The sequence below is a fragment of the Seriola lalandi genome, unplaced genomic scaffold (assembly GCF_002814215.2).
Source record: "Seriola lalandi dorsalis isolate HSWRI2012SDOR001 ecotype SW California unplaced genomic scaffold, Sedor1 jcf7180002054570, whole genome shotgun sequence".
Classification (NCBI taxonomy): domain Eukaryota; kingdom Metazoa; phylum Chordata; class Actinopteri; order Carangiformes; family Carangidae; genus Seriola; species Seriola lalandi.
Window position 1 is genome coordinate 246,004 of NW_019525123.1, and position 16,933 is coordinate 262,936.

Consider the following 16,933-nt stretch of genomic DNA (forward strand, 5'->3'; position numbering starts at 1 on the left):
GAAAACAGGCACAACGTGAATCCACAGCTGAAATACTAAAAGCGTGTTGTTGGCACAAAGTGCTGGTGCAGAAATAAAGGTTGCCACCAGAGATGTTAGATTAACTGCACACAAACAAAAATGTGTTGAAGGAGAAGTCAAACTTTGAAAGGATTATCTGTTCAAATGAATATAAACTATTACTTAAACTTGGTTAAAGCTTACATAGTGGACAAATAAACATCTAATAACTGAGGTTAATTTATTGCAAATGAATTTGCAATTAATGAAACAGAAACCTATTATTCATTTAAGGCTGAAGGTGACTGTTTTGTTATAGATACACCTTTGGCTTCAAGAATAAAGACAAAAAAAAACAACAAGTTCCTTCAAAACCTTTAAATTAAAATCAACAAATTTAATTCAGTCATTAAAATGCATAGATGAAATACTAAAAAATGTGGTTTAAATAAATGTCCTCAGATTTCTCAGGGTGAATCATAAGTCCTCTTCTTGTCATCTCACATGAGCAGACAAGGAAAACCACCCTTCTCGCTCTCTCTGCTTTTCCATCTGTTGAGAAAATGTGTTTTAGAGTTTTAGATTCCAGTGATTAGTTTGGTGAAATCTGAGCACATCCATGTGATTTGCAGTTTGTGTGTGTGTGTGTGTGTGTGTGTGTGTGTGTGTGTGTGTGTGTACCTGTGTTTTCCCATCACTGGTTTCTCCTCCAAATCTGTGAGCAGACGCTTCAGAACCAGCAGATCTGCAGCAAAGAAATACATTAATGTAAAATGTACAGAAGAGTCAGCCCTGTTCTTACTAACCACAGTCATTCAGTTCACTGAAAAACTTCATCCACTACATGAAAAATAACAAATGTCAAATCACAGATAAAATGTCTGTCATTACATTATTATTTAAGTGAATTTAATATGACTTAGGCAATATGATAATACATACTCTTTTGTTTTACTCCTGTAATGGATTTTTTCTAATCTGTTAACCAAATATGAACTTCAATGCTCAGAAATCATGTAACAGACACATGCAAATTGTTATCTACCAAAAGATATGAATCCTCATGTTCTACTGTTGATGAGAGTCCACATATCTATTTCATGTTTCAGTTCAGTTCAGTCGCCACTAAAGTAGGATTTATACTCCTTCCGAACTGCATGTCAGATGGTTGTTACTGTGGGCAGTTGATCAAATTAACTGACTCCTGGGTTTCATCTGGGCAGATAATATAAGATGATTTCATATGTTTTGTCTATCGCAGCCCAAGCTTGTGATTTGTGACTTGTGAAAAGTTCTGGGGAGTCCATCATTTCCAATACTTGTCATTAGCATCCTTCTCATCCAGCTGAGCTACTCACCGTCTCTCACCACCAGCCTGTGACAGAAGCTCCTGAGCAGGCAGCAGCATGGACAGCTCAGGACTTCCTCCTCCAACTGAGAATGATATGATTACAATTATTATTTTTTAACCATTATAGATGATCAGACAGACAGAGACATGTCAGGTTGGCCCAATGTACCTGCTGTATGTGGGCTCAAGGCAGAGGCAGGAATGGGCGAGACAGAGGGAGAAACTTTGGAGGAAATAGACTGTTTCTGTTGCTCGATAAGCTCCAGCAGTCGACCCCTGGCTGCTGCACTCTGCCTGTTTAGCTCTAGGAGGCGCTGTTCCACTTTGTTCACACTGAAAGTGTTGGGAGATGTTGCCTGAGCAGGAAAGAGGAGAAACAAATCCTGTGTGAATATGATCAACGCTGAAATTGATCTATTGGTAGCTCAGCGGTTTCACATATTATTCACCTCTCTCTGCCAATCTCTCGTGTGTTTGTTGAGTTTCAAAGTACCCAATGAAAAACAAGTAAAGAAAGGCTGTAGGCAAAAAGGATCTATGAGAGATTGCTCTATTCCAAAATTTGTATTGTCTTCTAATTTGTTTAATTAGATGATTATAAAAAACAGTGCGATCTCTGTGGAAGAGGAATCTAACAAACTTTATTTACAAAGCCTGGAAAAAATCCCAACTCAAGTGGGGACTCAATCTAACCTGATGAGTCACACTGTCAGTGACCTGGATGTTCGGGCTCTGTCTCCCTGTGCTGCTGGACCCCGATGTCCTCCTCTCTCCAATACTCCGAGGTGTAATTCTTCCAGTGCTGCTACTGTTAGGCGATCCTCCGACCCCTGACCCGGGGCTCTTAGCCTGACTAAGCTGGGCCCTGATCAGGTCGTTCTGTCTGCTCAGCTGAGAGATCTCAGCCAGCATGGCCACTGGATGGAGCTGTGAGGTGAGAGGGTCAAACGTCTGAGATAGTGAGGAGGTGGAGGGAAGGCTGGTGAGAGGGAGGCTGGTGAAGCTACAGGCTGAGGTCTGGGCTTGGATGTCCTCACAGGAACGGAGGTTATCTACAGAAGGAAGCTGCTGGTGCAACGGTACAGGATGAGTCACTGTGAAAAAGAGGGGGGAAAAAGCTAAATGAATCTTCTTATGTATGATTGAGGGAGGATGACATTGGTGGAAACTGTTGAAATCAGACATTAACTGAAAAGAATGAGACTGTTACCAGGAATATGTTCCCAGTTGTCTCTCTGTCGGGGCGGGGAGAGCAGGACGGCAGGAGAAACAGAAGCTTGTCTTCGCTCAGGAACAGGTGCAGACTGACAAACTGTAATTCAGCAAAATATAAACCATTTATCCACCATTTACAGTACCACATATAGATCCACACACACACACACAAGCACACGCACACACACAAGCACACGCACACACACATGCACACGCACACACACTATATGAACCTGCAGCTTTGACATCAGAGTCTTGTGGTGGGTCTGTGTTTGCTTCCAGTAGTCCAAGTCCCCCAATCACCAACACCACTGCATCCACCTTCTGCTCCAGCTCTGCGGTTCGCTGCTGCAACCCTGCCTGAGAGGAGACAACGAGTAATTAACAAGATTTATCAGTACAGTTGGAATCTGAATAATAAACTAGCGTCAGACCACGAGGTAATCTCTGATGCACCTGCAGGGCAGCAGCCTCCTCTTTCAAAGTCAAGGTCTCTGCAGTGAGAGCATCAATCAGCCCCCGTTGCTCTCTCAGCTCCTCCTCCAGTCTTCTCCTCTCCTGAGCTTCTTTCTGAACATCATCCTCAGTCTAGCACAGAAGGGGAAGAGAATGAGTTAAGTTAAAACAGATGACATTAAATTAAACACTATGCCTGCTTTGAGTATCCTGAGTCATGTTATTATTGCTTGACAGCAGATTTACATCAAGTCTACACTGCATTAATCACTATGCATCAATTAATCAATAAATTAACTTTGACAAAAACAAAATGATCTGAAGATAATGTCTAAAATGCTTAAAAAAGTTAGAAATCATGTAAGTATACTGTATGTGATAGTGAGACTGAGACTGACCCAGTTACTTTCCCGCCTCGTTCATGTATGGTAACTGTGTATATGACAGATTAATGGAGATATCATTGATCTATTGCTGCACCTTTTTGAGGAGGTGCACTAAACGTCCGAGTGTGGAGACCAGTGCGACAGAGAATCCAGTGAGGCCTTGTGTTCTGTGCTGTTTTGGACTCTGTGGTGACACTGGTACTGTGTCAGGACTCAGAGTATCCAAGTCTGCCTCCACCTGAACCAACATGGCCTGCAGCAGACCCAGACTAGACTGGTCCCCACTGAGAGAGGAAACACTGGAGCCATCCAGCACTGAACTCTGAGAAGTACACTTCCTAGTCCTGCTGGTTTGACTACTGATCCTTCCTGTGAAACACATACAAAGAAACACACAAAAAAATTCTCATATGATGGCATTTAAACATTGAGTATTTCATTTTGAAGAAAAACAACCCCTTCCAAATATTACCTGACTGAATGTGAGGCTTGTCAGGGTTCAGGACCTGAGTAACCAGGACAGATGGTTCCTCCTTTGCTTCCTCTGACTGGCTCTGTCTGGTCCGAACACGCTGAACAGCCACTGTGGCATTGAGAGCTGAAACAAGGTGTGATGAGTTTGTATGTGTTGTAGAACTTTCACATCTGATATATATAGCATGTAACATTTCCTTTTAATCCAACACATACCCTTGGGGGAGCTCACTTGCTCATCTTACCTCTTTGGTCTGGTGCTCTGCCTGATGTGCAGGGGGTTGAAGGAACACTAACTCTGTTTCCCTGCTCAGAGATGGGACGATGGGTTTTCTGCTGCTGTTTCACTCTACCCCGAGACAGTGCCTTCATTTTTCGTACATTGGCCCTGCAGAGAAAAGTATCAAGAGGGACTTGGTGGTGCTGAAAGTAAGTAGTAATCAATAAAACCTTCACGGTTATATTTCCCCCCCTAACATGAAACACAAGTCACTTTCTTATCTCAGATTGTGGTGGTGCAAACTGTTTTGCAGGCATTAGTACCTTCGGATTACATGATATTCTGAACTGCCAGAAGGATAGGCATCTTCGTCACTGTGGTCTTCCTCTGAAGCTTCTAGTTCATTAAGAGCCTGGAATGAACAATTCAGCACATGCAAACGTGTTAATACAGACCAGAGTATTTATGCAAAAAATGTAAACTTATGATAAAATAGACTGGCAGTACATTAGCTCTTAGTACGTTATTATATGGAAAATTAGATAGGTGGATGAAAGTTGGTGACAACATACTGTACAGTATCATATCACAAATTTATAACATTATCTTGACACACACAAACCTGCCGGTCCATCATAGACTGGCTGAGCAGTGACAGCTGAGTCGGAGGATCTGGTCTCTGGAGAACAGGCATTTCTGAGTCTGAGTCACAGTTTGGAGCCATGGTCACACTGGGATGACCTGTCAAAATACACACATGATTATTTGCACAATTAATAAATACACATACCAGCAGCGACACTTAACCTTTCAATATGTCCTTTTCAATGACATAAATGACAATGAATAGGTGTGTGAATGACAATCTACAGGCAGGAAGGACTAGTATTTACACTATCAAATCACTGCATCCAAGTATCTATAATACAGAACAAGTTGTTTGCTACCAGTCTGCCTGCGTGGAGCATCTCCAAACAGGTCCTTGACCACAGCCATGGCTCTGTCAGAGCGGGCCAGCACATCCTGCAGCAGCAGCTGGTCAGAGAAAACCTGCAGCATTACAAAAATCCACAATTATCATGTTAAACTCAGTACAGGGGAAATGTTTGGTTTTTTGTTTCTGTTTAACAAACAAACTATATTACTTCTGCTATAAACAACATCACGTCAGCACAGAAGACACTACAAGTAATGGGGAAATCATCGGCACACACACCTCCCTGATGATGCTGAGGCTGGCCTGGTCCAGAGGTGCAGGACTCCCACCATGTCTGAGACGGCGTTTTAGAGATTTCTCTCTCAGCTCCCACTGAGCCGCAACCTTGTTGTGGGACTTGTGAATCTCATGCCGATGACTCTGCAGCAGAAGAGAATAATCAGGCAAGTGCATATGGACTGCAACAAACATTCATTTTATTATCCATTAATTTAGCAGTTTCTTAAATAATTAACCAAAAATTGAGCCTATAAAATTTAAAGACTGTTGACAAATTACTGCTACAAGTTACATCTGACTATACTCATGTTCAATTGCTATTATAGTACATAGTATGATATAAAACTCATTCTCTAGTAAACACGTCACACAAAAAGGCAGTGTCCATAAAACAACACCACAGTCAAACAACTTACCAGCTCTGCAGGTGTCAGCTTGTGCACAGACAGGTCATTGACAGTGCTCTGAAACCAACAATGGACAGCTGACATTAACAAACTGCTCAGTGGATAGTTAAACAAATGTGTATTGTTTGTGAAGGGGTGGAAGATTACTAGCAGATTAAGATCAAGGGAAATAACTCTTTTAGGAGTTAGACTACATATATTGAAAACTTCACTGTGTTCTGAATATGTTCTGAATAAGAACTGCTGCCACTTGAATGCTCTCAAAAAGTAGTGATAACCGTTTCTTTATGAAAAAGAAAATAGTGTCTATTGATTACTAGGGTTAGTAATCCGCAAAACATGAGTGGACTCCCCTCCAAAAGGTGCAGTTACTTCAACAAAAAGTCTATTTAAAGAATGGATGCTTAAAAAGCTACGTTATTGTAACTGAGTAGCCTACTTGCTTTCCTGGCTTCTCTTCAGCAGTTGTCTGTACTCACCACCCACTCTCTTTGGGGAGCTGCTGCCTTCTTGGGGCGAACAGGCCATTTTCCTTTGCTGTGTTGTTGTGGACGCCCCACTCTCACAAACGACATCTGTTTACAGGTGATATGAGGGGGGTACATAGTTCACAGCAGAAAATGTTGTTTTATAACCGAGCTATAGTCTGCACACGTACTACTCACTGGTAAATGAGACCAAATAATAACGACTTAAGCTAGCTCTTAGCTACGTTTCCTTCCTAATTATCTGAAGTTTGAGCATCACCCACTGTTAATTTAGCTAGGATGCACAGCTTTGCCTTACGTTAGCTAAAATGTGTTTTGCTACATAGCTAGCCAAATACTGAAATAGCACTTACGTTTTACGCTCTGTTATGAGAACAGCGTGTCAAGCTGCTTGTAATTCTGCCACTTTAGCTTTGAGGTTGACCAAATTAAACAGTACAAACTCTCCTTCAGTTTGTTGTGTGACAGTTTTTCAACAGTTGCGCGCCACTTCCTTTGCTGTTGCCACGGACACCGCTTCACGCTGGAGCATGACGGGAAATGAAGTACGAGTGGTAAACGGTGGTGAGCAAGGAGGATCACTGGAAGAGATATGATTCACTTTTTCTTAAAAAAAAAAAAAGACCAACAGCAAATGCTTATTGTCAGTGTTTATACCATGATAGACTTTCATGACTGAAAGTAGCTATGTACATTTACTCAAGTACTGTACGTGAGTATTTTTCTATTTTATGGTATTTTGCCTCTTCTCCACTGGTCTCTGGAGAGTTTTTACTCTGAAAAAAATGCATACTGGGAAATTTGCTAATATGCTGCTAATTCTTTGAAAACTTAATTTAAATTTATGGACAATATCTCAAAATACATGAAATGCAGAATACACAAGTTCTCAAACTTTAGTAGCTTGAGCAAATATCCATTGTCACAATCCAGCATTGGTAATAACAATATTTATATCACATTTTGAATGTCAGACCAAACCATGGTTAAATTCGGGCTGAAGTCTAGTGTAGTTCAAACTCTCACTGGACAATTTAACAGCATGTACCAGCACGATCTCGAGCACTTTCAAAACATTATGAAACTTGAATCTATCATTTATTCTCTTACTTATCCATCTGATGGTTTTTCCAGATGTTTGCAAATGAGCACACATCTGGCCGCACCACTAGATGGCAATGTCACCATGCAAACCCCCTTTTGGTGTGCGCAGAGGAGGGATACCTGAGGGCGCAGTGCCAAACTGACCAAACTCTCGGCTGCTGCTCACCAGGAGAAAACTGAAACTGACAGACAGGTTTATTCAACTCAAAGCTGAGGCCAGCCAAATTTCACTGAACTTTGGGGCAATTTGCTCCAAGCAAATCTCTGATTTTGAATGATGGGAGAAGCTGTGCCAAATGATAGCAGTATATGACCGGAAACAGAATATATCACCTTCAAAATAAAAGCACAACTGTGTGATAATTTTAGTAGTGATTGACATAACAGTTTAGTAAGAGTTGGACCTTTTTTATAGACAATAAAAAGCGCAATGATTGCGATTAATCACAGCAAATACATCTATAAATAAAACTAGAGCAACAAATCAAAAATGTCTCTGAGGCAGATCTGAAATGAATGAAATATGGAAACAAGGATGCTCTGGTGGGGAAAAGTATAGGTTTTTCATTTTCTATATCCTAACTAACTCCGAAGTATTTTCCTATTTAAAGTACTCAACAAAGTTGCAACATGCACATTGCGTTGTGTGTTTCGGGGATTTAGTTTAAATAGCCCACTTGAACAGGAAGTTGTAGATTATTGATTGTAACTTAACACTGGTCATTCCAGCGGTTTATTGTTGTATTACGGAGAGGTGTGTATTTGCATCTGACTCTTTTACACGCCCCTCTCACTCTGACTCTGGTGGGATAGACTCTGCACGCTTTGGTTCAATCTGGTTAGACTGATCCAGACTTGGTTGACTGACTTCTGACGCCCAACAATGCATACCGAGCCACAAAAGTTTGAAAAGTTATCATTACGCACGGGGCTCGCGGCGAGGGGACTCAGGAGTGACAGCAGCTGTGCGCCCATGGATCAGACTACAAGTGGTGGTTTCTCTGCATCCCTGTGGAAAGTCATTTGAAGAGTCAGGAGGAGACATGAACAGCGTCGCTACAGTGCCAGAGGAGAGCCATTAGTCTGTCAGTGTTGGATTTACCAGAGCTCAGAAGGCTTACAGCTGGAATCTCTATAATTTCTGACAGTTTTGCCTCCAGTAGCACAATTAAGTGTGTGAACAATTCTTGGATAATAACCTACACTGCAAAGTCACTTTTGGAGACGTTGGATCTGAATTACGCACGGGATTCCTCTAACAAATGACAGCTTCTAGTTGTTTTGTTGCTCTTCCACTTCATCCCCTCAGCTCCCTTCATCTCACTGATCAACTATATAAGCCCCTTCACCAGGTTAGACTCGGGGAGTGAAAGCCTCGCTGTCCCTTCCAGTAAGCCAGCGTGCGGCCGCGGGCCACCTGGCCGAGGATGTGGGGAGGAGGATTCCCGATGTCTGGAACCGTGATTGTGACAATGCTCCTGGTCATCATCGACGTGAAAGCCAGTGGGGAGTATTGTCACGGCTGGCAGGACTCCCAGGGCGCGTGGAAAGAAGGGTTCCAGTGCCCGGAGAAGATCGACGCAGAGGACGCGATCATTTGCTGCGGGAAATGCGAGCTGCGCTACTGCTGCTCCAGCACTGACGCGCGGCTGGATCAGGGGAGCTGCGATAACGACCGGCAGGCTCAGGAGCCAGGCACAGAGACCAAGGAGAACAAGGACTCCGGCGCAGGTATTAGCCCTCAACTTCTACTGCTGCTACCACAAGTACTACCACACATATTATGGATATTGATAACCATAATCACTACTTTTTGCAAATATGCTTAAAGTAAATATGTTGATACCAGTTTACAAAAAGGCCGAATGCACTCCAAAGGGAGAGCAAAAGCAATTCAAAAAGTCAACAGCAAAAAGCTTAAATATATAGAAAATAAAATTTAGAAGTGATTTAGTAAACTGGTGGCCTGAATATGTTGGAAGTTCGTTTCAGGGTATGGAGACTGTCAAAGTAAAAGCCTATTATATTCACTGTGATTTATGACAAAGAAAGACTCAGTGAAGTGACCGTCGTGTCTCTGTTCACTCCAAAATGTTAATTAGTCTCAGCTAAATCTTTGAATTCATTTATAAAAAAATAGATTCCATATTTATACAATAGAAAGTAATGTACAAACCAAATTCACATATTAAAACGGCAGCCAGGTGATGTACAGTGGGATTCAAAGGTTTGAGACCACTACCACAATCGGGAATACGTGTTTATTTGCATATGGAGCGGGGAAGTGGGATCCGATCACAAGTGGTCACTCGAGACGCATGTGGAGACGCCAGGTGTGAATTGACGCGCTTAGAGCTGTCCACTGGTGATCGGATCACCCGAGACGCATGTTAATGTCAGGTCTGAACAGAGCCTAAGTGAGTTAACGCCATGCCCAAGGCGCATCCACAGGATGTCTTAAATTTGATATTGTAAATTGCAGACCTATTAGAAGCTTTGGTTTCCTCTCATAAACCCAACACACCCGCGGTATCTCCCTGTTAAGAGGTTCATCTGCTGCTCGCCCCGGTTGGCAACGACAGCTGCACAGGAGACAGCAGACTCCTCCAAAAAACCAGTTAACTGCGCTCACAAATGGCATACTGTGCCGTGCTGCAGCACTTTATAAATAGCTGTGTTTGTTCTGGCCTGTAACAGTGCAAGAGGGGGCCGGGCTCAGATCACGCTGTCCCCACGGGGATCAAGTTTGGACTTGACCGGATCTTGGACAGTGGCTCACCAAAGGCGCTGACAGCTCTGTTCATAAAAAACACAAATCGCGTTATGTATCATTTCCTACCAGGCTCATGGAGTCCTTTTCCCATCGTCAAGTTGCTGCTGTAATCCCCTCACTGCAGTCTCCCTGGTGTCTCTGAGCTCTCAAGGGATTCATACTCTGATCTGCTTTAAACACATATACATACATAAAAACTGCACTTAGGAGGAGCACCATTACCAAAACATACAGTATAACTCATATTTTGCAACTTATATGGTATACACATGTCTTTCTCCTTCCTGGCTCCCCATTCATCAGTGCTTACATTCCCATGTGTTAATCTACCATAAAGCCTCTTGAAGCTGCATCATATCTTGAGTTAAAGATCAACAAGTTGATAACAGCACTCCAAAAAAATAGAACAAATGTTGGACATCAGAGAAAAGGGCAGCAAAGGCTTATTTCATGTTTCCCTGGAGGATATTATGGCTTCTTTTGGACCTCCAGCTACAATCTGTCATTTGCTAAGACTATCATGCCTTATCACTGCAGGAAGAGGTATATACATTTCATTCAGTGGCCTCCGGCCAACATAACTTAAAGAAAAGCAGCTTTTTCCTCACTAAGAAAAAAGGGAATGTTTTTTTTTCATGGAAAGCCCAGCTCAGTTTGTGTATTTCATTCATTTTTCATATGCTTGCAGCTTATTAATCATCCAGGAAAGATACACACTGTAATGTCAATGGGTAACAGGCAGGAAATTATTAATGTGCTCAACATGAGGGAACATATGGTATTTAGGAACAGAAGAATGCCCGTGGGATAGGAGAGGGAGAGTCCAGCCAGCCAGCCACAAAGGCTGTGCCCAAAACAAGAGCTTTAGGAGAGGGGGCTGCTGTAACTGCGGCATGGCTGCCACAGCTTAACTGCAGCAACAGGTGTGGAGGAGTGACAGGGAACAATAGGAGGGTTTCAACAACCATGTGCACTGAGAAAATCACACATACCAAGAGGCAAAGAATTTAATTCTTTTTTTTTTTTTTACTGTGATAAACAGTCAGGTAGCCTATTGAATTTGAAGTTCTTCATTTTGGATCTTGTGTTTTCTTGTTCAGTGGTAGAAAATTATTATGTACATTTATTCAAGTAAAGATCTGTGGTACTTTACTTGAGTATTTCCATTTTATGCTATAAACCTCACCACTACACATTTTTGTGTTACCAGGTAATCCCAGACCTGGATATAGCAGATAAAAAGAAAAACATAGTTAGACATAGCAAATAACTTAGAGTAAAATTTTACAATGTATTAGAATCTTATAAAACACCGATCATTGTTAAATCGGTGGGTCCTTTTTGGCTAGTGACCCCTTACAAAACGTAGCATCTAGTTAGAGCCTTTTTTTTCATGTTTTACATCTGTGAGTTGTTAGCATTTCCACCTTGAAGTGATTTTTCCTCTAAACTTAAAGTAACGACTTAATTGGGCCCAACAAAGTAAAACTATCCAATATTTCACAAATAAACAAAGATTTAAAGTCCAAAAAGTGTTTTGGTTTGTCAAGCAAAATTGAGAATTTAGCCATGGAGGCCAATGTTTGTCTGTTGGCCAGTGTCACCACTTTGGTTCAGACAGAAAGATCTTGGCAACTACTGGAAGGATTGTTATAATATTTTTTTTTAGATATTTGTGGTATTGGAGAATGAAACCTACTGATGTTGGAGCTCTCCTGACTTTTTCACTAGCATCACCACAAGGTTCATATTTAGTGCTCTTTCAAGTTCAAAGTTTTAATTTGTCAGATACTTTGGTTTGTGACTAAATAACCTCAAAACTACCGACATTCCCATCAGCCTCAGCTCTACTTTGTGTTCAGTGCTAATTTGCAAATGCTAACCTGCTAAACGTGGTAACATTATATCCGGTAAACACATCAATGTGTTTAATATTGTCAATGTGAGCATGTTAGCATGCTGACGTTAGCTCAAAGCACCACTGTGCCTTCTGTACAGCTTCACAGAGCCGCTGACATGGCTACAGTTTCTTTTTATAGTGTTGTTTCTTCTTTTCTCTCCCATCAATCAGTTCATGAGCTTCCAGAGTTATCTTGTTGGAAGGGCCCAGTCCACTGGAAACCACTGGACTAAACTAGTTAACAATCAAGTATTCAAAACTTGCCCTACCTCGACTCTAGCAACAATGCTTAAATGCTTAAATATTGTTTAAATGCCGCCCACACACTGATGCATCACTATTATTTTTGACTTTAAGTACATTTTACTGATGATACTTCTGTACTTTTCCTGAAGTATGTGTTTGAACACAGGGCTTTTACTTGTACCAGACTGTTTTAGATTGTTATATTGGTATTTTTTACTTAAGACAAGGATCTGAATACTCCTTCCAACATTCTGCATGCTGAACTTTAAATGGTGATTTTTTTTTTCCCCTTCATCACTGATTTACTGTTCAGTATTTTGGAAAGGAGCACCACAGTGAAAGGGATGAACTAACACAAGAAGAAAGTTTTTTGCGATTACTAATCCTCATCAACCATGCAGAAAAAAGGGAGTGGAAGCAGAAATGTTGAGGTGGAGGCAATGTAAGTGCAGGAAAAGAGGGCAGTGGAAGGCTCCCTGGGACATTTCTGCTCTTGTAACTTATATGTGTTGCCATAACAAGAGTTCCTGTTAAAACCTGTTTACTGGAAGGTGCGCAGCTATGAGCTACATTAGCCTCTGAAGTTGACACCGCTTCTTGTCAAAGGGAAATGGGTCAAGGTCCTAGCTTGCTTCATGTCACAGAGTCTTGGCCTCTTACGCCGCTGGCCTGTGTCTTTTGTCACCTGGACTTAGCGCCTGAGCCAATGAATGTCCTCCAGCTCTTAACAGGTTTCATGCAGTAATCCTTTTAATACCCTTCGACTTTTGATGAGCATTTTGAAAAGTTTCTGAAGGCTGTATGGATGTATTTCAAAGAGCCCAGAGACAAAAGGAAACTGGAGCCAGTTGCCACCTCTCTCTCTGGCATACAGTTACACCTCATAACACATGGGCACATTCAAAGCAGAAAATAAGTACACCCTGTGGGAACAATGAAACACAACTAATCACTTATAATGTAACATTGTCGTTATTGTGTTCGTAAGGTGTTTGTGAGTGAGCATGGGAATGGCCGATTGAGGAGAACACCTCAGGAGTGACCTCATCTTTGCTTGTCATCCCGTTTCTGCCAAAAACATTCCTTCTGTGCCGTTTCTATTTTGGCGAAAAGGTACAGTTAGTGAAACAATGTGATTTTGTGGAGGAAAGTTATTGTTGATCATGTTTCAAAGTTGCTGTTGGAGCGTCTCCTGCTCTCCTTGTAAATTTACAGTCTGAAATTGAAATCTTCACATATAAAAATGTCAAGACTTTTACCTGTTATTAATGCCTTTGCTGTTCGACCTGGCAAATGACACTCTGGCCGGTGGACGAGTGAGAGTTACACAAGTGTTTTGTTGCGAGACTGATTTGCTGTTTTAAACAGAAAGAAAGTAAAGGTCAGCAAGAAGGGAATAGGCTTCCTCCTTTGATATAAAGGGCTGAGTAACCTCACATTCTGCTATATTAAATCAGTCAGCTTTAATACCCTCGTTTAAACAGAAGCCAAGTATTGTAGTTCAACTTGAGTAACTTATTTTCAAAGGCTTGGTCATAAATAGCTAAAGAAAAAGAAGGGTCGCAAATATCTGCTGGCAGCGCGGCCCGGCTTAAGAATGTCACCCATGCAAACACACACACACACACACACACACACACACACACACACACACACACACACACACACACACAGGTCTGTAGGGTCGAGGAGGCTGGGGACACAGCAGGGTGCGCAGGATTAAAACAGATCAAAACAAAGTTAATAACTGTTAATGAGAGCCTGGGGCTCCCTGGGGACCCAATCCCAGTGTACCTTTCATTCTTCTACTCTAGTCCAAACACTCCTCTCTGCTCAGTCTTTTGTTTAACTGTCTCACCCAATCTCCACTCACAGGTAGGAGCTTTGCTTGTGCAGGGAAACAAGACATGAGTGTGTGAGGCGGTACTGCTTTGAAGTTTAATGTTCAACTTAGAAGTCAGTATCTTGCCACCAAATCAGTCATGTGAATGTGTCTTCTTCTTCTTCCTCTCTCTGCAGTGCCCATTTATGTGCCGTTCCTGATTGTGGGCTCGGTGTTTGTAGCTTTCATCCTGGTGGGATCTGTGGTCGCTGTGTGTTGCTGCCGCTGCCTCCGACCCAAACAGGAACTGTCATCAGGAGGTGCGACAGGAGGAGCTGCCAGCGGTGGGCGCCTCTTGGAAACCATCCCTATGATGGCCAACACTTCCAGAGGCTCATCATCCCGCCAGTCCAGCACAGCCACCTCATCCAGCTCCTCTGCCCCACCCGCTGCGCCTCGCCCTGCTCCCCCACAACTCATGCGGGCTCAGGCCTCTTGCTGCCTGCCGCCTGACGCCAGCGTCTTCGTCAACATGCCCACCAATTTCTCTGTACTCAACTGCCAGCAGGCCACCCAAATCATGCCTCACCAGGGGCAGTTCTTACACCCGCAGTACATTGGCTATGCTCACCCTGTCTCCCCTACCCCAGCCTACCTGGACCCCACCCAGGGAGGATACAGACCCCTTCAGTCCCCCTGCCCTCCTCCCACCGGAGGGTCCAGTATCACCAGTGACCAGAAATACCCTCCAGTGACAGTGTGATGAGGGGCCAACATGCAGACCACTCTGCCACTTTGTTGTGAAGACTAACTTGTGAAGTTTAACCTGTGAGGGCTGTGCCACAGACCTTTTTGGGGATGCTGCCAGAGTGGAAAAAGAAAGGCAGGGAGTCAAACTCACATGAAGGACTCATAAAGCCATTGCTGGCAGCAGGGCCTGCCCTGCTATTGTGTGTGGTGTGTCTGTTTAGTGTGTCATATGATCTCTTGCCAGACTGGAATGAGCTAAGCTCAGTCTATGATGGGGTAAGAAGGATGCATAAACAATTTTCTGTCTTGATGCAAAGATTAAACTGCATATTGGAGAGTTACACAGCCCAGATGGGTGATAATGCACAGCTAACTGCAGCCTGCAGCTCACAAAGATTGTGCGTGTGTTTGTATGTATGTGTATGGGAGAGTGGGAAAAAGGATTTGTTGGCTTGTATCTGCTTGAATGAGATGAGGGATGACTGGATGATTTATAGCAGTGGACTGTATGAGAAGTGGCTATTCAAGCAACAAAAAAAAAAAAAAAAAATTGTGACCACATGCTGTGTTTATGCCATGTTCACATCTGCACTTGTGAATGGTTGTGAAAGGTTTATACAATACAGTATACTGTGTGTTTGTGTTGAAAGAAAGTATGTGAAAAGATGTTTGTACTGTATGTGCGTGAGTTTGAGAGAGAGTGTGAAGTGTGGAGGGACATGGTCGCATGAGTAACTGTGAGTGAACTGTGTGTAATGGGAAATGCAGGTGGTGTGATGTGAAAGGCAGTTGCAGTCTCCCTGTAGACCATTTAAACTCTAATGAAGTGAACACAGGACACAGACTGTGACGCTCCGCCCTCCTATACGACCTCCCTCCTGCCACCCAAAAAGTAAAAACACAAAAAACCTCTGCCCCATACTGCCCTGAGCGGAAACACAGACAAAAAAAAAAAAGAAGAAAAATTTCATGCAAGGTTGGCAGTTAATGTACCTGAGTGTGTGAGTGTGTGACAGAGGAAGAGTGAGAGGCAGCTCTCTTACGATTACCGAGTTAATTATTCAGCAAAAACTTTGCCAAATGTCCCCTTTACTTCTCTCCTGTGAGAGGTGTGTGTGCATGTGTGTGTATTTAACACTCCCACAGTTCAGTGCCTTAGCAGAGGGCATGGGCAGCTCCAGGGCAGCTTTGAGTCATTATTTTCCACTTAAGAAAAAAAAGGCACAGAAATTGCAGAAATTATTGGTAGTTAAAATAAAATAAATAAATAAAAGAGTGAAACTTGCATATTTTTTCAGCCATTCTGAGTACTGTTGTGCAGCTGGGGTCACTGGTAACTCCTTTAATTCACCGGTAATATGCAACTTGAGGAATGTGCTGCTCGACTGAGTGTGCAGCCTGACCCATACAGTCCCATACCGTAGTATAGGAACCAGTATGTCTGTGTACCTCATCTGTACTCCCAAGCACAATGTCTGTAAGATGCAGTAGGCAGCTTGTGTGTGACAAAGTATCTGTAAAATGGTGGATGAACTTTGGTCCAATGCGTTTTCTTCCTCTTGTGAAATACAGTGATTTGTTACAGGGGTGACACTTTTCATATGAATTCTAAAAAATAAAATACTTTTAAACCAGGAAGTGTGTGTCGAGAGCTTATGTTTCAGTATTTTATCACTGCCATAAATATTAAACAACCAAAGTTTTGTGTTTTAAAACCCGGGAGAGAAATTTCTGTGTTGCCGTTGTCCCACTGAGTGAGTGATACTTACACACCAACACATGGATACAAGGCTTGCTTTAAAAAAAAAACAAAAAAACAAACAAAAAAACAAATGTGTGGTGAATGGATTTGCACAGACCTGTCTCAAATTCATAATCCCTTGAAACATAAAAACTCTCTTACTTCATCTATTAGAAACACAGACGGCTCTACCACCCGCAGAGGACAGAACAAATACCAGTCACATCACCTGCCACACAGAGACGAGGAACAATAAACCGCAACAACGGACGCTTCAAAGCTTCGGCGACGTGGAGGTGTAGTTTTGGCAGTCTCCTCCAGAAAACTCAGCTACGGTAATGTGGAAAAGCGGAGCAGGCCGGGCCGTTGGGGAGTCACTGGGGA

General features: G+C 42.6%; 2 protein-coding genes across 3 annotated transcripts; one reads left to right on the forward strand and one right to left on the reverse strand.

Moving 5' to 3' along the window:
* Positions 1–376: 376 nt before the first annotated feature.
* On the reverse strand, positions 377–6,815 carry spice1 (spindle and centriole associated protein 1). Of its 2 annotated transcripts, XM_023416867.2 has the most exons (18): positions 6,567–6,815; positions 6,205–6,300; positions 5,735–5,782; positions 5,319–5,459; positions 5,050–5,152; positions 4,725–4,843; positions 4,426–4,514; positions 4,128–4,270; positions 3,881–4,006; positions 3,503–3,777; positions 3,023–3,154; positions 2,800–2,926; positions 2,562–2,663; positions 2,045–2,445; positions 1,521–1,707; positions 1,359–1,434; positions 682–745; positions 377–552 (listed from the first exon to the last, which is right to left on the reverse strand). In XM_023416867.2, exons 2-18 carry the CDS (start codon positions 6,298–6,300, stop codon positions 496–498), a joined length of 2,286 nt encoding a protein of 761 aa, XP_023272635.1. In that variant the 5' UTR covers positions 6,567–6,815; the 3' UTR covers positions 377–495. The 2 variants fall into 2 exon arrangements, with proteins under 2 accessions (XP_023272635.1, XP_087032905.1); XM_087176779.1 differs by lacking the exon at positions 6,205–6,300 and having other exon boundaries at positions 6,567–6,666.
* Positions 6,816–8,116: 1,301 nt separating this feature from the next.
* shisa2b (shisa family member 2b) lies at positions 8,117–16,446 on the forward strand. The gene is made up of 2 exons (XM_023417060.2): positions 8,117–9,048; positions 14,256–16,446. The coding sequence occupies exons 1-2, from the start codon at positions 8,745–8,747 to the stop codon at positions 14,819–14,821; spliced, it is 870 nt and encodes a 289-aa protein (XP_023272828.1). The 5' UTR covers positions 8,117–8,744; the 3' UTR covers positions 14,822–16,446.
* The last annotated feature ends 487 nt before the right edge of the window (positions 16,447–16,933 follow it).